General features: G+C 39.1%; 1 protein-coding gene across 10 annotated transcripts in view; it reads right to left on the bottom strand.

The window, feature by feature from the left end:
* Positions 1 to 27,818, bottom strand: part of RBMS3 (RNA binding motif single stranded interacting protein 3) — a 721,470-nt gene that overhangs the window by 243,276 nt on the left and 450,376 nt on the right. For all 10 annotated transcript variants that reach the window (XM_033057439.2, XM_033057463.2, XM_033057428.2 and 7 more), the window contains one exon: positions 21,552 to 21,643. In XM_033057439.2, the coding sequence (XP_032913330.1) occupies positions 21,552 to 21,643 (92 nt within the window). The remainder of the gene's footprint in view (positions 1 to 21,551; positions 21,644 to 27,818) is intronic.

Below are 27,818 nucleotides of genomic sequence, written 5' to 3'. Positions count from 1 at the left end.
TATTTCAAGAATACAGTAATTTCATGAATACAAGCCGCACCAATTTGACTAAGATTTTGCTCCTAAACCGGAAATGCGGCTAATACTCAGGAGCGGCTAATATGCAAATAATTTTCTGACATTTACAACCCCAGAAGTGCCAGGCAGACTGCCGAGCCGAGCAGCTGCAAAGTCGGCATTTTGCGATTGTTACAAATTGCTACTCTGTTGCACCGCGGGTGGAGCCTGGCTGCCTGCAGGCAGCACAGGGGGCAAGGAGAGAGGAGGGAGAGCTCTTTCCTTCCCTCCTCTGCCGCAGCCCGGGGAAGAGACAGGGGGGCCCCGGGCTGCCACTGCCGCGGCTCTGGGAGGCGGCGGGGGGCTCCGTCCCTGCCTGCCACCACAGGGCAGCGCCGGGCCGTGGTGACCGAGCCCAGTGGCAGCGGCGGCTGGCCCCCAGTGGCCCCACTGAGCGGCAGCGCCGGGCTGGGCTACCTGGCCCCGTCAGCAGCCCCTAGTGGGCCGAGCCTGCACAGCCTTAGCTGAGCCAGTAAACCCCGCCCTGCCGCCGTTCTGTTACTATTTGGCAACTTTGTTGCACGCGGGTCCTCGCTGCGAACAACAGAGCGGCTTATACTCGGGTGCGGCTTATTTATGGACAAAAACCGAAATATTTGCCAACACCCAGAGATGCGGCTTATACTCAGTGCGGCTTGTATTTGTGAATTTACTGTAAATTTATGTGTAATTTCATTTTGCTACTGATAGAGTCAGATTACTAGGAAAATGGCATATATACCAAACACCTGCATCTGTTTTGCAATACAAACCCTTTTTAAGAAGACAAACAGGTCTGAATCTTATGCCTTCAAACATTGCTACCATATTCCTGATAAAAATGTTCCATTAATTATGATTATGGCTACTTTATATTGGGTACTAAAAGCCCTAAAAATGAGATTTTCTCACCATCTTTGTAAAAACCTATCTTTTCCTTTTCCAGGTAGCTAAACTAAATGCAGCCCAACACATTTTTCCTCACACAAACTGGGGAGGAATCACAGTCAGTCTGAACACATGTAGGCTGTGACCATCTCTTGTTTTTACACAGTGACATCAAAATCATCAACCAAAACGACGATTCAAGCTAAGAGTTTATTGGAAACCTCTGACTAAGCTTGCTGAAAATGACCCTTTGCTCAGAGGGCAGTGTCAGTTCTTTTCCTCAGCAAGGAGGTTGTGTTTGTAGGGTAATTCTGTAGGGACTTCCCCAGGAACTCATTTTATCCATGTTATGAGCAAAATGAAAATCAGAGAGCTGAGATTAGAAGAGAACTGAGCTAACGATAGAAAAACTGCTGAGCAGTTCACATACTTAATTTTAAACATAGTTAAGCTCATCTTCTGAACAAAAACTAATATGATCATTACAATACTGGAATTGCACCATATTTTAAAATATTTTTCTGAACTAAGGCTGGGTTGCAGTATCTCATAGAATTTGGTAAAAAGAGGGAAGGCTTTTCCTGCTAAGACTGTGCAGATGTGTTAATGTAAATGATTTGTAATTCAGTTTCTACCAACAATAAAGCACTTAAAAAGATTATGACACTAAAGGGAGCACATGTAAAATAACACAAATGGAGAAAAAAGGCCAAAAATTGAAATGCAACTGTAGCATTGCAAAGCCAATAAAATAGTGACAAGATACATAAATAGACAATTAGGTTTACTAATCAATCAGAGTGCTGTTTGCAAAATCCAATCTTTTCTTCTTTCTTTTTTTTCCTTTTTTCATCAACATTTGACCTGCATTTCAAGTCGAGGAGCATGCAAGGAGATAGTGATTGCTGCATTATCTGTTATATTCAAAGATTAATAATTTGCCTTAAAAACTGAAATTTCAAAAATAAAAGGAAAATACTGATGGTTAAAAATGTTTGACTAAGGCAAGGCAATTCATTATTATTTCTGAGAGCCCCAGAGTGGAATCTGCAGAAACCACAGGGAGTTTGTAGCTGATTCTAGAAAAAGACTTTTGGAAAACTCTGCTTTAGGTGAAACAACTCTAATAAATGAAGGCAAGCTCAGTATTTAAGCAAACTCACCATCAAACCAAATGTCTTCAAAGAATGTCAGCCTTCCTTCCAGAAATGTAAGCCTTCAAAACTGCTTCCTAACTCAACAACAGCTGTAGATTACCCGGCTATGGATAGCAAACACACTGTGTTGTATTTAAAGTATGTTTTTTTAAATACCAGGCATAGTATCTAGGCATTAAAAAAAAGGTATTATCCCAGTGTCATTACAGCACACAGTTTGCAAGTTGATTAGTAGAACAGAGCATGGTCCCAGCTACGCCTATTTCTGTTTTCTGCAAATGGGACTATCTATGAAAGAAAACCATAAAAGCATGCCACATGTATCAACAATCAAAGGTTCATCTGCATTCCTGTTCCTCAGGATGGTGGATCATTCACATTCTAACATCTCCTGAAACATAAATGTTTTTTCTAAAATTGCTCCCCTTTTGATGCTTCCTACCCAAGGCATTGCCACACACTGGAAAAGGGAATTTAAACACGGAAGAAGAAATGCCATCAATGTATAAGAATAATGGAATAAATTTCACCTGTTGGAAAGCAAGGGGCATTTCTTTTCTGCATAGGAAAAGGCCGAATTTTTAGAGGCATCACCCTAGGCTTTACATCTGGCTTAGCACCAAGTGCTCCTTGAAGTAAAACAATTTATACACAAAGATCAGTACTTCTCTGTGGTTAAAAAAACCCAAAAACTACTGCAGAGTTCCATTACCTATATGTATAATCATCTCCCATAATTTCTTTATGCTGGCACACTTTTTGTGGATTATATACACAAAGAGGACTCTTACTAGGAGTGCTATGAATTTACATAGCTTCTCATCTGTCACCAATGGACCTGACTGTTTTCATGCATGTAGGACTCAGTACCATTCATGCATTTGCAAATCCTTCTGCTCACAGAAAATCAGAAAGAAACTTATTTTTCTTTTTTATACCAATTATTCTTGCAAAAAGTTCCCTTTTTAAGGTTTCTATTCCCCACTCCCAATCCATTCTTAACCATCTTTTATTTTCACTTATATTTTTTACCAACTATCTTTAACCATGTTCAAGAAACCTCTAGATAAGATGGTAGCAGATCCAGGAGGGGAAAAAAATTGCATAACATCAATGGCAAAAAAAAAACCAAAACCCAAAACCCCAAAACGTGAAACAATGTGAAAATTGCAACACAGGATAACACTTTCTCTTTTCAAAATTTTCCACAATCAGCTCTAACATACTTCCCATAACTTCACAAACCACAGAGATAAGGCAAAAGCCTCATTATGTAATTAGACAAAATCTTTTAATGCCACAATGTGCACCAAATGTCTATCAGACACCCAATAAATATGTGGGAGGCTTTCCATTTACTTCAAAGGTTACTGGACTAAACTCTGTGTGGGCTCACTAATGAGCAACCTGACTTGTGCTCATGAGCCTGGCAAAGGATAGCTCCAAGAAAATGCAATCTCTGCAGCTCATAATTGTTTGGATACTGGAAAATGAAAATAATGAACTGGTAGAGACACAGCCCATGACACATTTGCTTTTCATGTATGCCACTAATCAAAATCTGTGGCGTATGACTGGAAGAATAAAGCATTAAAAATATATATAGAAAAAAATAGAGCCTAAATTTGTTATCTAGGCTGCATTGACAGCTCATTCATAATTTTGGCAGGAAAAGCCTGTCATCTATTTGGTGACATGCATGGAGACAGTGCAGAGAGGGGCACACTTAGGGGCATGTTTACACTGCAGTGCAGGAGAAACCCAGACATGGTCTTAGAGAATTCTCAACAAGCTAATTTATCTTGCTATGCAAATTAGATACAGACCTAACAGGAATTATTTTCTCCAAAGTATCTTTAACCCTCTCACACCCGCTACCTAGTATCAATCTAAAGCTTCTTCAAAGCATCAGGTCTTGATAAGATTAGGTTGAATTATAAATGAGATTGGTACTTTGATTTACTTGGTGCTAAAATACAGCCAGCACACAACATTGGTTTTTTACTGCTTTATGGAGTATACAATTACATGAAATACACATCAAACTCATCTAAATAGCTGGCCATTTAACTGTCTGTTTGGAGCAGTAGCACACTTTGTCATCCTGTGTGATCTAAAGCATAGAGTCAAGTCCGGCTGCTGTTCGTAATTTAAGATAGGTAGCTCTAAACAACAGGGCCTTTCCCCCTCCTCCCTCCCAAGCAAGGGAAAGCTCTTAAAAGGTCAGGCACCAATGCAGTTTACTGAATAAAGCTCAAGTTTGAAGAATGTGCCTTCTAAAGTGATTTTACTACCTGGGATGTAATGAGTTTTACAGACTCGCTTTGTTAAATTGCCCTGACAATTTCCATTTCCACTTGCTTCAATCATATTAACAGAAGCTAAAGTTCACAAGTAGTAAAATATTTCAGTACTGAGTTGGGTCTCTAAAAAATAGATCACACACTTGACAAACATATAGGACATAGCGTTTGGCATTCCATTTCATGTTTGGCTTGGCATGTCTCGTTTAGGGCAGGACAAGATGCCCTATCACAGTATCTCATTACTCATGGAAATAAAACATGGTTACACTAAGGACTTGACAAATCCCATTAAGTATGTCAGAAGGACAGGAGACTTGGAGAGGGAATGAAAAGGGAAATATTGGGGATGCTCCATTAAAGGGAAATGTACTTAACATCAAAAGACACAAAAATATGAAACATGGGTAAATAGGTAAGAAATCAGAAATCCCTCACTGAAATGAGAAAAGCGACAGAAAAAGTGAAGACAGTGAGGATAAGTCTTGTTAATGAGGGGATAATTCTCTCATTAGAAGAGTACACACACTACTCTGTCAGTACCCTGTGAAATTGCCTTTGTCTTTTTAAATCGCTGAGTCCTTGGGCCATGGGATGGACCTTCCTCTGCCTTTGGTAAGTGTCCAGTGCTCCTTGGAAGGTGCTGCAATCCAAGCAACAACGACCAACAAATGATAGCTTTCTCTTTTCCAATGCTAGAATACTTCTGAAATCTTTTTAGAGTTTGCAGAACATAGGAAAGAGAACTTTAGTGAAATGATTATATTGCTCAAAGGAGGATTTGAAACCTTGAATTAATTCAAAGCACAAGTTTATAATGTGTAACACAAGAAGTTCATCCATGTATGTTGATTTACAAATTTTACTTCCCAAGTGTTTTTCTACATTATTATCCTTAAGTGCCATACCTCAGGCTAACCTGTAAGATACATCAGCACAGTATCAAGATTTAAATTGATTTACTATTACTTCGATTTAAAATGCAACTTGGTGCAACCAAGAGAAGAGCTGGGCCAAGAAATTATTTGCTAAGCTAACCTACACTAAGTGACACACAGAACAAATAGAGCATCTTGACATATCCAACAGCAATCTACAAACTCGGTGAGTGAGGGAGTCAGACACAGACTTTTAGGATGATGGTTAACAAGGGAAAAAAAAAAGAGAAAACAATGATTTTAAAACAATTTTGAAACAAAAAAATTTGGAACTATGTGTTATCATCCAATTATCCTCAATGCTGAAGCAGGTTGCGATACAGTCAACACTAAACATAAAAACAAGGGGGGGAAAAGAAAGCAGCACTTAAATAAATGCTCTAGTCATCTCTCATTGCTCCTCCTGAGTCCCAGACTCCAGTAACTGGCCTGACAGCATAGTAACCAGATCTGATGTAAAAGATCTTTATTATATGTACTTATCTGGCACACTGACTGAAGGTGGTAGACAGTATGTGAAGGGAAGATGAGTGCATAATGGGAATGCGGTTCCCCAAATCCCAGAAGGTATAAAGACCTGTAGCGATGAAGGTAAATCAAAGCCAAATGAAAAGAAACGCTCATCTCATTTAGATGCAAATATATCTGGATGCCACTGCACGCCACCTCTAAACACTATTGCACAGACAGCATTGCTTTCATTGTACCAACAAATGCCTGTCTTCACTCTAATAATGTTCTCTTTGATGCACACGCTGTGGAAGAGTTAAGGCATATTTACATTCAGTCAACAAAACTTCATCAGCACAGCAAGATGAACAGAGATCATATCCATAGCCCGCATCTGACCTTTTCATCGCTCTCCCCCTGAATGCACACGTGAGGCAGGCAGGCATGCACATGCACGCCAGCAGAAACGAGAGATAATGCCTGAAATCAACTTCTGCCCAAGGCATCCTGATAGTTTCTTCTAGGGTAAGTATCTTATTCACTTCAAGCATTGGATTTTAATGTGTAACATCTACAGAGCTATGCACAGTTTTGGAGGTCAAGTAATAAGCATTCAATGGAATTAGAAGAAGGTAATAAATACAAAAAATAGCATTTGTTAAATAAGTGCATTTCCTTTATCTGAAACCACATATTTCATAAATTACTTATTTACTAATTCACGGTATTCAGCCAGGTTCATGGCCTGCTCATTACAGATCTGTGCATATTGCAGGACTTTGATCCAAAACCAGGTTATTACACATCAACCACTTTTCAGAATCCATCCACATAAATATTTTCCTCTGAAAATACATGTAACAATTTTAGGTTAGTTTGTCCTTCATTAAAGGAAGGATAAATCAGCAATGTATTCTATGATGCAATTTATTTATGTGTTAGAGCCTTGCAAATTTTACACAGTTGGACCTTGATCCAATCTGTCATTTGGCATCTAGAAATAAAATCTTTAGAAATACAGTGGACAGCAGTAGTTAATAATATGTTTGATGCTACAGTTCCATTTTAAACACAGGACATAGCAAACTGTATTGGTGTAACAGGGCACTGGATGGAAAGCTTCAGATACAAAGGCTTCTTTCTTACATTCTGCATAATGTGAGAAGCTGTTGCCTTCTAATTTTAGGCAAGCACATTAATTGTGGTTTTTTACTTTGTTGTGACTGATTTTGAAAATTCTAAGCTATCTTAAAAGAGCTAAAATATTTGCCTTCATGTTCACTGCTTATACAAATCAGCTGAGGTCTTCTTTTGGAAGGGGTTTTTGAAGAAACTGCTGGAACCTCACCTATAATTTAGGTCCCAACATGCCTCACTTGCATCTCCTTTCGGCTCTTCAGATTTGTGAGGGAGGAGATGGTTCATGGATTCAGCAGGTTAAAGTGCACATCACTGACTGCGGCTGATAAAGAGAGAGCTGCCCAGAAGGCCAGATGCTTAGATTTTGGTTGCAGCTTGATGGACCAAGCTGATCTCTGGGAAAAATTCTGTTATCTCAGCTTTGGCTTCAGGCTTCAAACTATCCACGGCAGACACAGAGGGCCCACACTGACAGACACGACAGTTTTGTGGAATCATTTAATATGGATATTTTCCTCTGTTTGAGACTTGAGTTTTAAAGGCAAACTTGACCCCCATTCCAAAATTCTTCCAGAATAAAAATCTTGCACCACACCACTAAGAGTGAAAACCAAAGTTTGTTGCTTATTTTCAAACAAAAATGGTTTTGGTTATTTTTGTTCTTACTAATATGTTAAGGAAGGGCAGTTACATTATTGATGACCAAGAAAAAAAATATCAAATATTTGAGGGGTTTTTTTTTGCCAAATACATACTACCTAGAATTATTTTTTCTAAAACAAAAACTAAGAAAAGGTGCAAATAGAATTAAAATTAAAAGATCAACAGAGTTCACTTGTTGAAAAAACCCTTCAATATATTCAATTTCTGCTGCAAGATAAAATAATAAGCAGAGATGACACAGCAAAGTATTTTCTATAGGTGGAATGTTAGCTAGGCACCCAGACTGTAAAAATCTTGAAACAATTCAGCAAATATTTCTAACAAAAGACTTAACACTCATTATTGCCAGCTGAATATATGTGTTAACTTTGGGGCCAAAATATGGGTCAATATTTTAAACCAACTAACTTCAGAACCACAAATGACTGCTACGTGACTCTGAGCAATCTTGTTTTTAAACATGATTAGAAGTGTCAGTACAACAAGACTGAGGGTCATCTGAGTCATCCAAAGTTCCAGGTTTGAGCTCTTACTCAAAAAAATAGAGCTCTGTCCTAAAACAACCAAACTTGATTCCCTGAAAAAATATTTGTACATGTATTTGTCATCTGGATATTTATATTGGGACAGCAAGATTTCAAAGTTGTCTAAAACAAATATTAGAGGCATACATCTCAAGAGTGCATCTCTCAAGGGTACCAATTTGAGCAGAGCAGATCATTCTCTTAGCAAACTTTTTGCACATCTCAAGATTTTCCTCTACATAATATTTATGTGAACAGTAATTCTGACAAAAGAAGCAGAAAACAAAAACAAAAAAATACTACAATACAAACAATCAAAAACATGAAAGGAGAGCTAGTAAAATACTCATTTGCTTCTTACAGCTCTCTAAGTTAGACCTATTTTTCTCACCATTCTATCTTCATGTTAAACCTTTAAGGTATCTGCATAGAGAATGGGGCTTGTGGTGGTTGCTTTTTTTTTGTTGTTGCTTTTTGGGTTTTTTTTTTTAAGTAATCTTAGGTAATAAAAACCTGCCAACTTCATGGAACCTAATCCTAATTTCTTAAAATGTGAAATTTTATCATAATTGAAGCAAATGTACCCATGGGGTAAAAATGTCAAGATTTAACATGTTAGAAACCCATATATCCCCTACTGCTATTTTCTTACATCCACTTTACTTTATGCAATGCAGCATCTCAGAAAGCATTTAAAGTTTAGAAACACATAAATATAACTTACTTTCTATATTGCCTATTTAGTTTACTGTATTTTTGGAATTATACATGGCTAGAAATTAAGCTCTGGGACACTAAGTCTCTCCTAGCACAATTCAAGATACCTGAGGTGTCATATTTATGGTGTTAAACAGCCAACTAGTTGATGTACTCACTAAAAACAAGCTGAAAACAGATCTTTAGCTGTGAATGTTTGCAAACACTTGTGGCATAATTTTCAAACTTGCACTTATAAAATATAACATCTGCATTTGAATCTAGACCTGTTAAGGCATTCAGAGATTTAATTGAGTAAATTAAATTTAACAATAGAACATGTAGAATAATGTAGTTTATACACCTGCTAAAAGAAAAAAAAATCTCTAATGCAACATCTTCAGTGCTCATCAAAATATGCATATTACAGCACTGCAGACTCTCCGAAAAACAGCATACAGCTACACTCAATCAAATTTAAGAAAGATGGATTGTAAATAGAAAAGGTATAGAAAACCACTATCAGTCAGTGTAATATCGCAAGATCAACTGTGGATATCCTAGAAGAGAGACTTTGTCTGCCTATTGCAACATCCACCCAGCTCAGATCCAAAACTGTAACAAGATTGTGTAGGAACACCCTAAAAAGAATGTGTTACATTCACAATAGCAAAATGAAGGATGCAAATGTGGTATCATTCTGCTTTCCCAATGCTTTGTGTGGATTGACTAGAGTGGAAAAGACTAAAGTAAAAGGACTCCACTTACATGGGAACAAAGAGTGACATTACACATAGAAAAACATTTGTGAAGTCAGATACCACTATTAAAAATTTCTAAAATATTAAGTTAAAGACCAAGACAATGGTTTATCAAAGAAATGTCAGAAAACAGGAAATAAATAGTATTTATTCAATGCCTAATCTGATCTATGGACTGTTAAGGCCAGATGACTTGAGAGTGAGGTTTCCATCACAGTAAAAAGTGTTTCAGGTCTCAGCTACTACACATTCAAAGGATGTCTCAACAAAGAAATGGAGAAACCTTTACTAAAACCCAGTATAAAGTACTAGATGATGCTCCCAGGAGGAAAGTGCCTAAATTGCTGCTTTTTCAGACCGTATCCTTTAGATAAGTCTGTATCCCAGGCTTCCCAGATGTCTTGGGATCACATAGAGCCAGCACAATAGTCACTTAAAGGAGTGCAGAGAGGTGCCCCTGAAACTAATCTAATTGCTCATGACATAAAATGTTGAGCCTCTTCAAGGTACCCTTGCAAGCTAGTATGGAAATTACTTATTACTTGAGAGAAATAAATAGCATGCAACAACGTAATCATGCAAGATGAAACTATTTATTTGAATTTCAAGCAAAGCAAAGCAGAGTCCACATCCAACAGTCTTTCTTAACATAGAAAGCCTGAGTTCAAGCAGACTCAGAAGATTGATCATACAAAAGGGAGTCATTATGTATCTCAGTTAATTAAATTTTATTCTGAAAGGGAAGCATTTCCATTACTCTAGGCTCAGCAGCCCCAGGAGAGAGGGCAAGACAACTGCGACCCCATTACAGCCAGACTTCAACCTGGCTTGGATCAGTTCTGGCTCCTTTACCAAACCCATGATATTACCTTGTGCAATGTGCCATGCAGCAGGAAGGCAGGCTGAAGTGAATTAGGTCATGCTATTAGGAGTGGTGACCTTTCACTGATGAACAGCTTTTAAGCAAGGGAAAAGAATTTTTGGAAGATAAGACCTTGCAAAAACCCTCACTTCACTGACTCCACACATCCCTAAAATAAAGCAACACAGACATAGAAATGATAGCCCTGGCATTCTATAACAAGCCATAATTGGAATAGGTGACTAGGAAAATGTTTAGATAAATGGTGGGATCATAACCTTTTATGCAAAATGGACAAATAAGTTATGGAAATATCTGGGAAACCCTGAGGATGTGTAGCTCTACAACAAGCCATAGGCACAGTTAAAGCAGACAGTAAATCACTAAATCTCATCTCAGAGTTTACAATTTTGTTGTTGTTTTGGAGTTTTTTTGCTAGGTTTTGCTGACAGATGGAAAATACTGGTTGATTATGACCAAGATTTAATTTACCTCCAATTTCCTTCCTATTTCTACAGCACATTGCTAAAAAACACATAGTATCTTCTTCTCAGGGCTTAGAAGTATTACTAGAAAAGTCATACTCCAACAGCATGAATTATGAAACTACCACTGTAATACTTTTTGCTTCTTATGAGAATCTCATTATATTATAAAGTTTTCTCAAGAATATTTCTAAATTATCATCTATAAATGTGGGCATACATTGATATAAATATAGTCTCTTTAATACTTATCAACTAGGCATGCACACAGTAAAACCCCGTATGTTCATACACAGAGAGACAGAACTGTGAAGCAGCACTGGAACAGCATCATCTATCAACTAACTGGGGTAGTGAAGTGCCAAAGATACCTTTGAAGATGGGGGAAGCCTTTCTTCAAGTTGTCTTCTCTTTCTTTACCTGTCTACCAACTGAATTTAAAGACCAAAAATTCAATTGCATGAAGAAGTGACGTCTGAGACACAGACTTCAGTCTCAACTACTAGAAAAGTATGTTCACTTGTTCTCAGGATTTCAAAGCCAAGTTTTCCAGCACTGAGCCTTAATTATCCCAACTACAAAGTTTTTTTGCCTAGAAACTAACATCTTTTTTCACTGCCTCTTTTCCTTTGAATCATGGTAAGAATATCAGGATAGAGGATGACTGGTAACCATTGAACACACCCCACTTTGTTATTTACTGGCACCCAGATAAACAAAGATGTACCCGTTTTAACAAGGGAAAATTATACCTCCTACCAAATACCACATGCATACTGTGTGTTCACACAGGGCAAGGTCCAATTTTTCTCACTACAAAAATGCCTTTACAGCTGCTTTCATCGAAGTTTGTATGGTTCTCTGTGGTTTTTGAGAGTGCAAAGTTGTGAGGCACAGCAGAGGAAATAACCATTGCACCTCCGTTAATCCAGTGTAAGGGGTATCTTTGGTAGGTGTAAACCTCCCAGACATACTCAGTACATACCTTTGGGAATCACAGAAAGACTCCATCTGCCTACACAGTAGAGCAATTGGCAATTTAAGGCCCCTAGGTTCTTCTATGTGTCCCCCATTTTGAACTATGACTAATAAAAGGGTAATTTTCTTCCATGAGCTCTAGAGAAAGTAGAATACAAATATAAATCTGTCCTAAATAGGAATTCATTGCATAGCACAACACCTGCTGCAGTCCTTTCCTTGGTTTAGATATGAAGGCATGTGCTGCAGCATTGCTGGTCACATCATGCCCAAGCAGTGGGTGCAAGAAAAAATGCACAGGGGTGCTTTGCTTATCTGGCAAAGATAAAGTCCTCAAGCCCACTGAGAGAATTGGCCAGGTATTGATTCACTGGTGACATCAGTTTCAGGTATTGCTCATCAATATGACAAACACTAATTTGATCTTATTAAGGATCTAATTTGATAATTAAGGAAAGCTGTGACCAACAATCCTAGACTTTAAGGCAGACATTTATAATGCCTTATTTATATACAGATGGGGGAGTTGAGTATATTTCCTTTTGACACGTTGAACACAGGTCCTCATACTTGGGGTTGTACTTGTCTTCACTTGCTGCTTTAAAGAAATATCCCTGTTACCTTTTTTTTTAACACTTCAATTATTTCTGTGGTACATTTTTCTAAAGCTGAGAGTTCTTATTTTAAAAATTGATCTTCCTAGGTTTAATCAAGTATGTGCATTTATCCTTGTGCAAAATGAGGACTGCCTTACAAAGTACCCGATACCAGCCAAATTCACCTTTTCTCTACGTGTCCATTTTCCCATTTCCCAGGCTGCACCACTACACAGCATTAGCAATACTCGCCTCATGTCCAGCATATTGCTGTAAAATGACCCTCTAAGCTTCCTGTCAGCTCTGCTCTCATATTACAAAGCCACTTTAACATGCTTCACGTTCATTACTTAGCAACTGCTCCTTGCTTCTAAGAACCACATCCTTACTGACGCACACATATGCTGGCACATCTTTCTTAAAACTAGAAACAGAACAGGGATTAAAGTAAGTTATGATAGCATTTTATAAAATCGTAAGTGCCATGAAAAGGATTCCTAGGGAACAAGAGCTTTCTGTCTCTTCTGATACAAGAATTAGCAAGCAATCAATGAAATCAACATTGCAAGTCTAGAGCAAGCAAAGGAGATAGATTTTTGAAGAACATGAAGTTGAACTGGAGAATTTCTTATGGCTGGATGTTGTGCTGCCAAAATTTTAAATGCAAAACAGGCAGCACAAATTGTTTATTTGGGGATGGGGAGACAGTTCTACAAATGACTATTCAATACAAGCTGAAGAAATGCCAAATTGCAAATTGCTAGAGGCTGCAATTTGGGGAAGTATCCTCAGATACTTGTCTGGTTCTTGTACTCCTCCTTGGCACGTGCTATAGTGCATTATCAGAAAGAGAATCTGATATCAGAAGGAACTTATTTTAGTCCGATATGGCCAGTTTTACATTCTTACATTTATTTTGATCACATCAAAGCTAATTTATCATGACTACAAATAGAAGTCAACTGTTAATGCCATCGTTTTCTCCCTTTCTGAGCACAAATATGTAAAAGGAAAGGACTAAAAGATTCAGTGAGCTGCCACTATGACTCAGTATGTTGTATGTAGCAGGACCACAGCCTAGTTTCATATTTTTATACATAGAAAAAAACAGAGGTTCCTATTATAGTGACAAAAATTATCATTTATCAGTGAACACAACTGCATCTAAACCTAAATTTATTTAGATTACAGCCAAACCACTCAGACATGTCAGTTGAATGGGAGAGAGTCATTAATAAAGAAATAACAGAGTATTCACTAATACAGTAACATTTAGATATTGAGAGGGGATGCAGAGGTGCACAGGGAATATCTATGCATATTACTGGTAGATTTGTGTTTACTGGCAGAGTGTGTATTTCCAGGCTGATGAGCTGTTATACAGGCACTTACATCAACTCAGAAGAAATGCCACTGAAGTTTGCACACCTGCTTTACAAATCAAACCAAACAATCTGAAAGTGGCCTGGTTTTCACACAAATGGCATTGCTTTTTTGTAGCTGTGCCTCAGTCCAGACTAAGTGGTGCCCCAAAAAGCATGCACATATCCTTCTGCTGGTGGTCACACGAATCATCATGCTAGATACAATGAATTTTTGTTTCTCACCTTACAAAAGCATGGTCCTCAGGTTGATCTACAGAAGAACATAATTAAATGATACGTCACTGAAAGAGGGCTATGTCCATTTTCTACCACAGTAATATTTTCTAAAACCACAGTTTTTTGATCATTTCAGAGTGTGCTGGGTTTTTCCTGGTGAGTAAAGCTGTGCTTACTGAATTTAGAACATAGTTTTGCTCAGTCTGAGCTGCAGATTCCCAAGCTGCATAGTTGTGGTTGGATAACTCCTCCGTGGGGCGTTTGGAGTTTCCTGAGTGTGGAGGCAAAAAAGAATTAATCTGACTCCAGTGTTTAACTCATTTGCAGGACTCAGATTTCCTGTTCTGCAAACATAAAGGGTTTGCAAAGAGTGTATAAGAGCTTCCAAGATGTATAGCTATGTGAGTGCTAAAGATAGGGAGCCCCATTCTTCTCCCCAGCTTAGATTGCCAAAGCTCTGTGGATTTCAGCTGTATTATTACCAATTCAAATGTGTTCCAAGTCAGAGGAAAGTCAAGAACAATGTGTATTTATGAAAAAAGGCCAACTCTTGTTTGGCTGAAGTTCATAACCCGAAAAGAACCCAGTATTTCCACTATTCTTCAGCCTAGAAGTTGGCTACAATTTTCACTTTCAGCATCTGTTCTGTGGTGCAAGGCATTAATAGCATAGAGGTGGATATATTTACTGATTGTTTGTATTTTAATTTTCAAAGGCAGAGGAATGTTTTAATGTTAGATGAAGTTACAGCATGAAAAAAATATCAAGTAAATCTAGAAACTAAAGCAGCACTTGAAAAGGGAAGAAAAATACCATGGCCAGGTCTAGCTGAGGTGACAGCTAGAGAATAAACATGATTGTATGTGCTGTAACATTTTTCTAAGCTAACTTAGCGGTTAACAAAGATGCTGAGCTACAAGTTTTGGGAACAAAGGAACATAGTATTGACCTAATTCCTCTCAATTATCCACCAGTAAAGTTCCATGCACTTTCAGAGAGTAGAATTATGTCAAGTTAAGCACTTCTGAAAACCCCCAAAGAAAATTTTGTTTATAAATTTAGCAGGTGTGGTTCAAATGCTGTCAATGTGCATACTCTCCTTCATGCTGATCTATATGCTTCTAGGAGCAACACAAGTGTTAAAGGACTGCTGGATTTTAGAACCTGAGGATAACTTGATGTTCTTTCAAGAATGGTTCAAACTAATGCATTCTATATTGGCTTGTGAATGCACATCTAACAGCAGGAAAAGGATCCTAAAATCATTTCACATTGGCTACCATACAGTTGTCATGTACAGAAGCATGAAATTTTGAAGGCAGAATAAGACTAGGAAGTCCCTCCATTAAGGTCATGTATTTTTGCTATTACCCCAATCTATCATTGCTTGTGAAAAGCTTCTCATTGCTTTAGTCTTGATTGTCTAACACACTCATAGGACACCAGTGTCTGCTACTGCAGATTTTCTGAAATTTAAAGTTAGCCCTTTGCTAGCATTTCTGTGATAATTTAGACAGTGTTTCATCTGGGAAACAAGAAAGAAAAAAAAAAAAAAAAAGAAAAAAAATGGAAAAAAACCCAGATTTTGAAAGGCATATTTTCCTAAGAAATTTTGAGATAAAACCTAATACAAGCAAATAATTTAGCATCTTGCTAAATTAAATTAAATTATTACCCTTTAAGAAATGGAAAAATATCCTATATTTACAAAACCTGCACTTAAAGGCCAGTTCCATCTGGGAAACTATGATTCCCCATTCCAAGAGTAAAAGATACTTCATGAAAAACAGAGGTAAGCAGGCAAGAGAGGATGAGGACAGGATGACTTTGGTAAGTAGCAGTACATGAAACTTGGAACTTCCAGTCAGTGCTTCTGCAGGACACCTTTGGTGTGGTTAACTTGGCAAAAGAAATCAAAGGACAGAGACACCTGCATGTGTAATTTCCAAATCTAAACTGAACTACTTCTCATTTCTTTCCAGCTATAACTTTTCATTTTCATTGAACCCAGGACTGTTATCAATTCAGGTCAGTATTGGTCAGCCAGTATGTGCTGTGCAAAAGCACAGGGAGAGAGGGTGCACACTTTAGGAAGATAAGAGGAGAGCTCACTGGAGAGTGCTGCATACGCATCCAAGAGTTGTGCCAAACGTCTCTGACAACTGTTGCAGCAGCAGCAGCAGCCTACGCCTGGCTGTGCAATTCATTCAGAAATGATGTGGAAGGTGGCCAGCACAGCCATGTTCTCAGCTTCTCCTTTTCACTGCTGAGCATGGTGAGGTTTCCACCAGCTCCTGCTCCAGCAGCAAACAAAAACAGTGCTTTATAAATCATGGATACAAATATTAGACTTCGTAGTTTGCTGGAGATGGGGTATCTGGTAACTAAAGCACAGGAGTAAAACAAAGCGTGAAATTTCAGTATTGAGCTCCAAGACTCCTACAATCCCACTTTGGTTTCAAAAGGAAGGTTAGCTCAGTCAGTAGGGGTGTTAACCAAAAATATTTTCAAAAAACCCAACCAACCAGTATCTTGAGGTTCTGCTAGCTAAAATATGCAGACATTTCAATCATGAGTTAGGAAAATCAGTGTATCATGTGTATAGGCCATATTTCATATTTTGTAGGGACAGCATTCTTATTATTTTCATGAATTTTTAAACTGCAAAAAACAAACGTTTCATTAAGAGTCTAGGTTAGAAAAATATTGGAAAGAAAGGTTTTCTCCAGAGTTTCTCCATTTTAAGGATCAGCCCTTTAGAGTAGTGGTGTCAGACAGAGAAAAAAAGGGAAGTAATTTAAAAAAGAAGATAATATGAAGCTGAAAAATAAGCAGACAGAACAAACTTATTTGGTCAGCTGATTCATGCCAGAGCAATGCTTAAAACCTACGCAAAAGTCTGGAAAATAAATAAGATTTTTCAGTGGGATTTCTTTTCCTTGGTCCTTGGAGAAAATCTGTCTATTTAACTATACAGCAACCAGCTCTCTGTTCCTCTTTAGAAGTTCCTGTGCTTGGCTCTGTTCAGTGGGAAAGCAGCTCCCTTTTATCTTTCACCTAGATGGTGATTACTCCCTGTATTTAAGCTTCTACATGATAGAAAGATGAGAAAAATATCACACAAGAAGCAAAATCACTTTCTGCAATTCCCTTGTGGAGGAAAACACATCAGAGCCTACTGGCACAGCCCTTTCTTCAGAACCAGCTCCTGCAGTGTACTCTCTGGATAGCAATTACTGCAGCAGAGTAGTCAAGAAATGATTCCTTGGACTTAGACAACTGCCAGCACTAATTAAATATTCTTTCAATATCCGCATTTTTCACGCAGGTCTTGAGGATGTCTAAATGCATTATATGTGCAAAAGGAAAACCCAGAGAAGATACACAACATCAAAAACATTTTTAATCCTTATAAAAGCAGGACTGAAAACACTTCCTTTGTGAATGCATTTGTTTCAACATTCTTGATGGGCTACTAGGTATTAAAGAAGTTATTAAATACTCTGCAAGAACCTACCTTTGTCTGAACTTCCACATTATGCAATCTTACAGAAGACTAGAACTGGAAATTAAAAATGGTAGAGAGGACCCCAAATGTCTTTGAAGGGATAAACTGATTGCGCAGTTCATCTGCAGGCTGACACAAGCTCAGATGCTCAAATTTATTTAGACAGCAGACTTCTATTGATTTTTCAGGTGATTTATACTCCTTGGCATCATTAAAACTTATATATAAAGTAGATTAGGAAGTATCCTCATGAATGTGTAATTCTGGATGAAGGACTATTGCAAATCCCAAGAATAGATGTGGCTCCAGATTTTATTAGAACACTGATACATTTTTCATGTGTACTAGACTTCCTTACCTACTCGTCTGAGCCAACCCCCATATTGCTAAGATTCTCCTTATTAATTTTCCATATTCTGTCTATAATATTTTTTCTAGGAAATGCAAGAAAGGAGCATCTGAAAAAGACTAAACTGATATATAAATCATGCACATAAGCAATGTTTTTCCTGTTATGTGTCTGTAGTCCCTAGCATAAAGAGACAACCAAATAATAATTCCTCTGAGATTATCCAGAGGCATATCAGTCATGCTACTTTTAGTAGGAAGAGAAACCCAAAAAAACACCTGGACTCTACAAGCCTGAACAAGCAGGCACTACACATACACAAACGAATCTGTATGTACAAAGGCATGCAGGAAGCACACAGCAAAATAAGCCAGGCCAGGTAGGAAAATATCCCTCAGCAGCTCCATTGCATTAATTCTTCTCAATAAATGAAATGCTTAATAGGCACTTTCAAAAAAGATGGACGACTTAGATGAACACAGGACAGCAGCAGTGGTCAGAACTCCTGGTTCATGTACCTCTGAGAGAGAAATGCTAAGGAAGCCAGATGACAAAGTGTGAGAGCAAGAGCCTCACACAGCTCTCCTGTGGATGGGAAGCTATGTGGCTCCCTGTCCCACCAAGTGGGCCACATGAAACCTTATCTCCTCAGCTGCCACCACCAGGCACACTACTGCTGTTCCTCTCCCTCAGCTAAATCCTCACCTGCCTGCTTTGAGCCAGAACAAAAAGAGAAATTCAGACATGTTTAACAGCTGGGTTTTTTTCTCTTTGTGGGTTTATGGGGTGTATTAGCCTCAACAGAACAAGTTTTCCAACACTGATGGGACTTGGAGCATCAATTCACCAGAGTTTAACCTTCTTCCAGAGGCAGCACTCTGAAGCAAAATCAGCCAAAATAGTGTCCAAATGCTATAAAAAAAAGAGGCAGGCAGCTGTATTTTAGCATCGATAAAACGAGTATATTTTACTCAAGTATCCACAAGATACTTCTGCTAGCCAACATGGGCGGGGGCTCAGTTCTGCTTTTTGTTTTTCAAAGAAGATTCCTGGATTTCTATGAGAAAAATTATATTGTGTTAAAACTGAGAAAGAACCACTCTTTCCGAGCAAGAGTTCTCTCCAGGAAAACATCACAGACAATACCGACACTTCAGCATACTTTCTCTCACTGCTGAAGAAGGCCAGCACATAGAAAAAGTTCGCCAATGCCTCTTTCACCTTTACTCAAAAGTATCCACAGCTGGACTTAGATTTTTTATATTTGCTGAGTTACAGGTTACGGTCTGTCTCCTTTCTGGCCTCTACACGGGGCAGTTTCACTGCTCTGTAATGCAGAGTAAAAGACAGAGGACACTGATACTATGAAAGCATGCCACACAAAAGTTTTAGGGAATTTCTTCAAACTTAAATATTTTTATTTTGATTTCATTTGAAAGCCACCATTCACCACTAATTAAAGCAGGTCTTGAAATAAAACTGCTCTGGATAAACCTCCAGAAATGCAGGTTAAATTACTGTTCTGCCCCTTTCCTCAAACCTCTTCTGAGCCCTCACTGTTAATTCAGACACTGGCAGGTAATGCTGTCTTTCAGTCCTGTTATGCAACTTGGCTTCCAACACGTGCAAGAACTAACATGTTTCTCCAGATAGATTTTCTTTCCCAGGCTCCTGCCTTCTCAGCAATGCGAGGTACTTTGTGTGGAGTAATCTCAATTTCCTTTGAAACCCCATTTTTCTAAATACTTAGATTTTTTCAGAGATAAGAAAAGTCAGTTGTGTATTTATCTTGAGCTATCAAACACACTAAAAAGAATCTATCTGAGATTCCAGGCACCATGGTTAAATAATAAAAATACAGTCAGTCTTATGCAAACAAATGTGTACACACCAGCCGCCTCAGAATCTCACAGGGCAAAATATTCCTGTAACAAGTTCCCCAGAAAACAAACCAACCAAGGGTTGGTACAGCCCTTCCCTCTCTGAAAACATCAGGCTTGGATTTTAGTCCCTACAATCCAAACCACAGTGTTTCAAGTCACCATCTTTTCTGGTGTTTCCACGAATATAAGTATTACAATTCTTCATTGTTCTGAATCTTGACAACCCCAAGCATAGATTTATCTCTCAATCCTATTCTTAAATCTACAATTTTAAATCTATAACTGTACAGTTTTATATGGATTTAGATTTTTTACACACTTATATAGATTTACTCCTTTCTAGAAATGGCTATTTGATATCAATCATTAGGACAAAATGTATCTCCTGTCTTTGGTTTCTTTTCTACAGCTTGACTAATGCATCAAATTGCCTATATTTTAGCAAGGAGATGCCGTATATCTGAGAAATAAAATAGTACAGTCCTTAGCAGAAGTTCACATTCTTCAGCTTGCCATCTTTTACCCATTTGTAGCAAATATTTTTTATCACCATGTGTCAATAAAAACTAAGGGCCAATAAAACAGCCTAGCTTGCATTGTAGAGCACTGTTAAACAGAAATACATCGATGACATCCAGTTTCTTTCAGGCACAGTAAGTGTAATTCAGTAGAAGGCAAAAAGAACCTCATTTACCAGCAACTAATTTTCTCTATAAAATAATACTTAAAAAAACCCATAAACCAAATCAGAACTATATTTTTACTAAGACATCATTGAAAAACAAAGGCTTAAACCAGCAACATTCCTTGAAGTGGAAATCTTCAAATCTAATGATTGTTTATTAGTACCTTTTTTTTTTTTTTTTTTTTGTAATTACCTGTTTGCTTTTACTGTTTTACATTCTAGGACAGCATCATATCTACAGAGATTAAATCAGGCAATATTAAGTGCTTTTTGTGATTCTCAGGCAAGGCATTTTTAAAGTACAAGGCAACAGCTATTTTTGCTGGTTGACAGTCTAGCGCCCAAAGACACATCAATCTACCTTCAGAAAGGCAACAGCTGGATGGTCATGGCTATAACCTCTGTCTCACCATTAGCCCCTTTGCCTGGGGATGAAGGACAATTCCAAGACCAGAGTGACTGAGCTCACTGCACTTGCTACAGCTCCTGCAGCCCCTGTGAACAGATGCCAGTCACCTCCAGACAACCTTTAGTAGCTATTCTTTCAGCAACCTTCTACACCTTCATGCATCTCCTCAAAATATATATTTAAAAAAAAAGTAGGAGAAGCCAAGCCTAGGCAGATGAACCAGATTCTCCTTATGCTCAGTCAATCACTTCTTCACAGAAGCCCACCAGCCACGCCAGAAAAGAGTAACTTTTCCAAAGCAAAGGAACCAAATGAAGACAAATTCAAAGTGAAGAAAAGGCAACTCTTTCACCCAGTACTTAGCAAAAGGCATTTCCAATGCTCTACCACTTCAGGGCTCTGTCTTACAACCCTCTCCAGGCAGAGGGGCAGAGAGAGAGTCAGAGCAGAGCCCATTATATGAGATGTACCTCTCAAGAACACAGACAAACCATGAGATGAACAAGGCGCTGGAGCCAAAGGATGAAAGAATCTTTGGAATAAGTAATCCAAAACCTTAAGAAAAACAGGAGCAAAACAAACCCTTGGAAATTTAACCCAACAGCTGAAATAAACCTTCAATGACATAGTTCTTCTTACCTTTGCCATCTGTGCCTGCACGCCATTTGCTTTGAGAGATGCTACTGCTTTCTGTGCTGCTGCAGGACTGTCAAAATCTACAAAACCATAACCTGAAAAATAAATACAGACAATAAATAAGTAACATATAAATACAGATTTTCAGTATTATCCATGGGTATGAGCACAGATAAAGATGTTCTTTTCAAAAAGAAGGGAAATCTTTCCATTCTCTCACACTGTCTCATAATCTTCCAGCACCACTGCCACCACACCTCTATTTGTCACATTTTTTCTCCTGAACCTAGAGGTGTTTAAGGGAATGCAGTGGCCTGAAGCTTCAAAGTGCCAGAAGATATGCAGCAGAAGGGGGAGTGTAGGCAGGTCTTTGTCCTAACAGATTAAAGGTCCCTGGCAGCAGAAGGGCATGAGCAGACCACACTCATGGAGTCCTGCCCCATCTCTTCCATAAGAGGAGGAAACATAATGGACCTTCCTGAGATACAAAACTGCATCTTGCAATGGCTGGTTTCATGAGAAAAAACCCCTTCTCCTGTCCTTTAAACCTATACAAGGATTAAGCTTCAGCACAGGAGGGTAACGAGTCTCTGTAGCAGGCTGGGGCCATGTGTGCAGGGGCAGGGAGAGCAGCCTTTCAGCAGGTGGGACCAATTCAGGGAGAAATCCCAATGTGTGCTCTACAGGCAACTGCCAGACAGCTCTAGGAGATGGTGAGATAGCAAAGTCTCAGCTTTGGTTAAACCACATCCCTTTCATCTCACTGCTCTCTCTGCTGGAACAACGGACAGATCTCTGCCAGGAATTACTTTGGGGTATCATCTGAGCAACATCTTAGAGGTTAGATCTTAGGGATTGGCAAGGGATAATCATCTGCTTTTAAGTGGCTTTCTTACCCCCAGTGTTTGCATTAGTTAGTATATTAATCAGACAGTCACTTCCTATCTTCTCTTCCTCCCTCTCCAGTTTTTCCTTCCTTTAGCCAGCAACATTGGTATGTTCAAGCAAGCCCAGTGCTATTAAGCCAGTACTGGAGAGCAACAGCTCTGAAAGTATTTTTACTTTCCTAAAGACATGAAGGAGGGGTAAGAGGGCAAAGAATCCACTTTTCACAACTTTTAAAGCTCTGAGCTCTCTCTGATCCTCATCAGCCTTCAAACGTCTTGCTCATAAAGATTTCAACTGAATTAGGAAGATCTAAAAATCTCACCATGCACCTATTTAGGCATCTGCATATATTTCACAATCCATCCAGGGAAAACCCCTACATCTTATTAAGCAATCACAGTGCAGGTAGGCATGTGCTGCTCAGACAAGCTGTGGCCAAGGGCCACATCTTTGGCACCTCCCTGGAAAGCCATATGGATGAAACTGAATCGCCTGAAAGCTTTAATAATATTAGCACAAGCATATTTATAGCTTCTTTGCAGACATCTCCATTTACTAGGTCAATCCACATCCTACAGCAGACAACCACAGATATGATTTCCTGCTGTATCCATTTGTATTTCTTTTCCCAGCCTTTCTTCCTACTCCTAGGAGACTTCATTGCTATCCTCTCTGCACCAAATCTAGGTATAAGAGCATGTGCTTGCCCCTCAAATTACAAATGTCTCTATTATTATTTTGGTATGCATACATTGCTCAATGTGGGGTTAGTCCCATCATGAAAGAATTTTGTGTAAATGGATGTTCTTGTTTCTTGGCTTAAATGTCATTCACAAAGTTTTAAGAAAATTTAAAGAAATAAGAAAAAATAAACAGACAAAATTATTTTATAGAAACTATAAACATAGAATTCTATTTTTATAGAAACTATTATTTTATAGAAAATATATAATTTTATAGAAACTGCTGAGTTAAGGAACATGAAAAGCACTATTCTGTGGCACAGTCAAGATCTGAACCTTTCTTTTCTTTTCTTTGTTCAGTTTTCTTTTTTGGTTTGTTTGGTGGAGGTTTGGTGGAGTTTTTTTTGATAGGGCATTACTACAGATTGAGGAACACTGTGATCCAGACCCAGATAGATTGAGGGACACTGTGATAACAAATCTAATAAACACTAGAGTTTGATCAACCTGAGGATGTGAAAAGTGTTTGACTTTCTCTGATTCCCTCATTTGATTTTCCTTTTTACTACAAGCCATTTTTAAATCAGCTTGTCCTATATCGCATTTTCCTTTGCAGTGCTATCCAAGCTCTCTTCTCACTGCAGAGCAGCAATAAAGCTGATGCTGATTTGAACTAAAAAACATGCTACAAGACAGCAAGAGTCCTCCCTGGATTTCTCCAATGCCTTTGCCCTCTCAGAGAGCAACTTCTGGGAGGAAGAAGGAGATACAATTAGATGCAACTTCCATTTTCCTATATGAGAGATCCAGACAAGAAGCCAGAGCTGTCAAATGGGAAATCTGAAATGTCTTGGAAAGTGATGAGATAGCTTAAATCAAACACTAAGAAAATTACTTTTTAGGATAGTGAGGTGGTCTTCTAAGAAAACGAAATTGTTTTTTATTTCTCACCATTTCCATGCCCAACCATTAGGAGGCAAAAGTGTAAAAGTAATTCTAATCTTGTCATTAAAAACAGATAATGGAGTTAGATTTTTATATTTAGCATCAGTCTAGAGTACATGTATGAAGGAATAGAAAGGAAATGATTTTTAGTATGGCTTTCTAGACAGCACAGTAATTATTCACATCTAAGTTAGTTTAGCTTGTAAATAAAAACCAGAATGGGTAAGAATATTCCAGTGTCGTATCATAGATGTCAGGTATATCTAGCATAATAAATTACTGGAGAGTAACATCAGTCCATAATATCTAAAGCCATTAATATCTTCTAAGCATTTTTTCCGTGGGCACTGATATGACCATATCAGAGATCCAGTGGAGTCTTAAACACAAAACCCCACATCATTAGCTGCCCATTATGCATTCTTGTATTACTACTCCCAGTCTCACTGCAAAGCTGTTCTTTTTCCTTCCCTCAAGCTCATTTCCATTCCAAGTATCTTTTTGTAGCCCTCCCCCCTCCTGACACATCTCTCCACCACACACAGAACATCAGGACAAAATCACTCCATGGCTGAAAACCCGTCCAAAGAACATCAATCTGCCGCAAGGGAAGCCAAGTTCCCAGGCTGTTTCAACATTCAAGTATCCTTACAAGAACCCTGCAATGCTATATAACAGAAAACCAGGCACGCTGCCTTTTTGTACAGTTTCTGTTCTTCCACGTAGATGTTTATAGTCTATGTTAGTGACCTACACTAACATATTGCATTTGTTTATAATCTCACTTCATTTTTGTGTCTCGGGCACTAACTAAATACATTGGTTTTTCTCTTTGGGTTTTTCTGCATTGGGGATTTTTTGTTGGTTTTTTTATTTGCTTGTCTGGGTAGATGAAGTTCTAGCCCCCATAAAAGCTAAAACTGGCTCTTGGAACATCCTCTCCAGTGTTCTCCAAAGTGTAAATGAAGCCCCAAACTCCCTGCGCTGAGAGTCCCTCCTTCTTGTCCAGGCTGTGGCTGGGTTGTGCTCCCCACCAGCAGAACTGTGCTGCTGTGGCTGCCCCTGGCAGGTGCACTGTGGCTGGGTTTGGCTGCTCCAGCATCTATCCCTGCTCTGTTCCCTGGCTCCTCCTGGGAAAAGGTAGGAAAATGCTTGGAATCATCCCCTGGGATGAAATTCAGATCAGGGCCTGCCAATCAGACGCTGCTCTAAGAAAACATCTACATTTCTTTTTCCTCCTTTAAAAACAAGTGCAAGTCCCACCAGACTGTCCCTCTGCTAGACTCAAATTCCACAGCTTTTTTTTTAAATTTCTTTCCTCTGCCTTTTTATTGTGTGTTCACTGTCTTGTAAACATTCTTGTCAATGGATTATACATTTTTTCCCCCAGTTTTTATGCAGAACATAATGAAATATGAACTCAGATTCTAAACCAGGACCTTCAGACTGTGCTCACAAGAATCCATCACCACCACAGGAAACCAAAACCAAAACTATTTCCCCTTTTTTCCTGAAGCATCCTGACATTTTCCTTTAAGAACTCCAAACACAAATAAGGAAAGCTGTTTTGAGGGATGGGAATTGAACTTATCACTAACACGAGCCCCTCACATCAAGTGTATTTACACTGAGGGTGATTTTGGTACTCTAGTGCTACAAGTCCTCCAGGATCCCAAGGTGGTTTTTTTTGTAGAATGACATATTGCAAGTTCCTACATGCAACCACACACACAAAAAAACCCCAGGACAAGACTATTTGGAATAATTATTAAACCTTTCCTTTTAGAAAGACAATTCCTGTAATTTTGTATTGGCCTGATGCCATTAGGGCTAAATAATTAAATTTTAAAAATAAAACCAGTATGGGTTTTTTTGGGGTTTTTTTGTTTTGTTTTGTTTTGTTTTTTACCTGTGGGGGAAAGAAAACAGCTAAGCATCAGCAAAGTGAAGTTTATAGCTAGCTGCAATAAGTGCTACCCAAATACACTGGCAGACACTAAACATCTCCTATAACCTAAATGGCTGGGGGCCTCCCGGTCTCAGTTTCTCAGTTCCATAATTAAGCTTGGCAGCAGGTTCAAATGAATTAAACTGAATGTCACTATTTCCTCAACAAATCCCTCATCCTTGTTTTTTCTTACTTGTCAGGAGAAGACCAGCAGAACAGCAATTAGTGGTAAGCAGTGCAGTGAAAAAGAACCAAGTATACACTAATTAGGTCACTCGCCAAACACGTTCATTTCATTGGCAGATTTAATCAATGTTTTCCTGAAATGTCTTAAATCTCCTATGCTAATTTAAAGTTTTGTTATTGTTGTTACTTTAAACACAGATGGGATGCCTGGAGATTTTCAATTGCTTTCCACAAATCCACTTCAAAATAACAACCCCTCATATAGTATATCATCAAAATCTCGGCACAGGTTTTAGGAAATGGCCTCTAATTTTATGCCAACATTTTTGTGCCTGCAAATACCTATGGGTGCAATTTTGGGGATTTAAGTAATTGCAGGTGTGTAGAGCTCTTAGGCATCAAACTGAATTGCCCTGATGGATCGGGTACTTGGGTGTGATGCCAAATAATTTAAGGCACTGCCTGCCACTGGAGGTTCCTGTAATTCTTGTGAAGGGCTGGTGGTGGCACAGAGCAAAGGTGAGTTTCCTCTGGCATGTGTAGGCTTTACACTTCATCACCGGGGAGCTCCGCTGGTGCAGTGACAGGAATGAGAGCCTTGCTGCCTTTTTGGAGCATTGAGGCAGCTCTTCAGTCTCTGCTGAAAGTGGCATTAGTTACTCAAAGTGCATGGGGACAGAAGTTTCAGGGTGTCCTAGCCGCTTGGTCCCCCAGTTGGTGCTTACAGCCAGCACACTAAGGTACTTTTCTGCATGGAAGGCACTCCGTTGGCAGTCATCACTGCTGACACTGTGGGAAAGGGAGCTGTCACAGCTGCTGAACTCATCTGCACCAGCCCAGCCTGCTCTGCCCTCCTTCCTGCCCTGACTGCACACCCTGGGATCCTCACAGAGTTTCCATCCTTCCTGCTGGCACTGCCCCCAGAACCTGCTCGCCCACGGCCCCCCAACCACCAATGGGTTTGAAAGGGCAACATGCAGCCAAACCAGAGCTCAGCAGCTACCTGGCCATCCAGGCTCACAATAAAATGAAAAAAAAGTGCCCAAGAGCAGGAGAAGTGTGGTTTGCTAGAAGTGAGGACTGGAGCACACTGGCACGCTGCTGAGCTGGAGCTCTGCAGAGACAGGAACCTCTGGAAGGGGGTGGAGAAAGAAGAAGCCATGACAAACGAAGGAAGATAAGTTGGCGATGGTGAGCTCTGAGCCTGATCCTGACACAAGGCCAAACACCACATCTGACCTCTGACCAAGTGCTGCTTTGAATCACTTGAATTCAAGTCAACCAGAACTCTCTGTTTTCTGGCTCCCACACATCCACACAAACACAGATGAGACAGGAAACCTGACCCATCCAGCCAGGAGACTGGCATGGAGTCTGGGCAGTAATTCAGCCAGTGATCCTGGGGCATCGATCTTGAAAGCACCTAAATACACTCATGGGGAGCTCACAGACACTGAGGAGCTCTTCTGGTTCCACTGATGCCAACAAACCCTCTTCATCAACGAGTTAATGCTTGGTTTCTGTTGACATCTTTGATTCCTTCCTGACAGATGGAAAAGGCTGTCCCCAGGCAGCCCCCACTCCTGCCAGGCCCTCTGTACTAGGGGCTGACATGGGCGT

This window comes from Catharus ustulatus, chromosome 1 (genome assembly GCF_009819885.2).
Source record: "Catharus ustulatus isolate bCatUst1 chromosome 1, bCatUst1.pri.v2, whole genome shotgun sequence".
In the NCBI taxonomy this organism is placed as follows: Eukaryota; Metazoa; Chordata; class Aves; order Passeriformes; family Turdidae; genus Catharus; species Catharus ustulatus.
The sequence above is the reverse complement of the archived record's forward strand: the minus strand, read 5'-3'. Positions and strand labels throughout refer to the sequence as shown.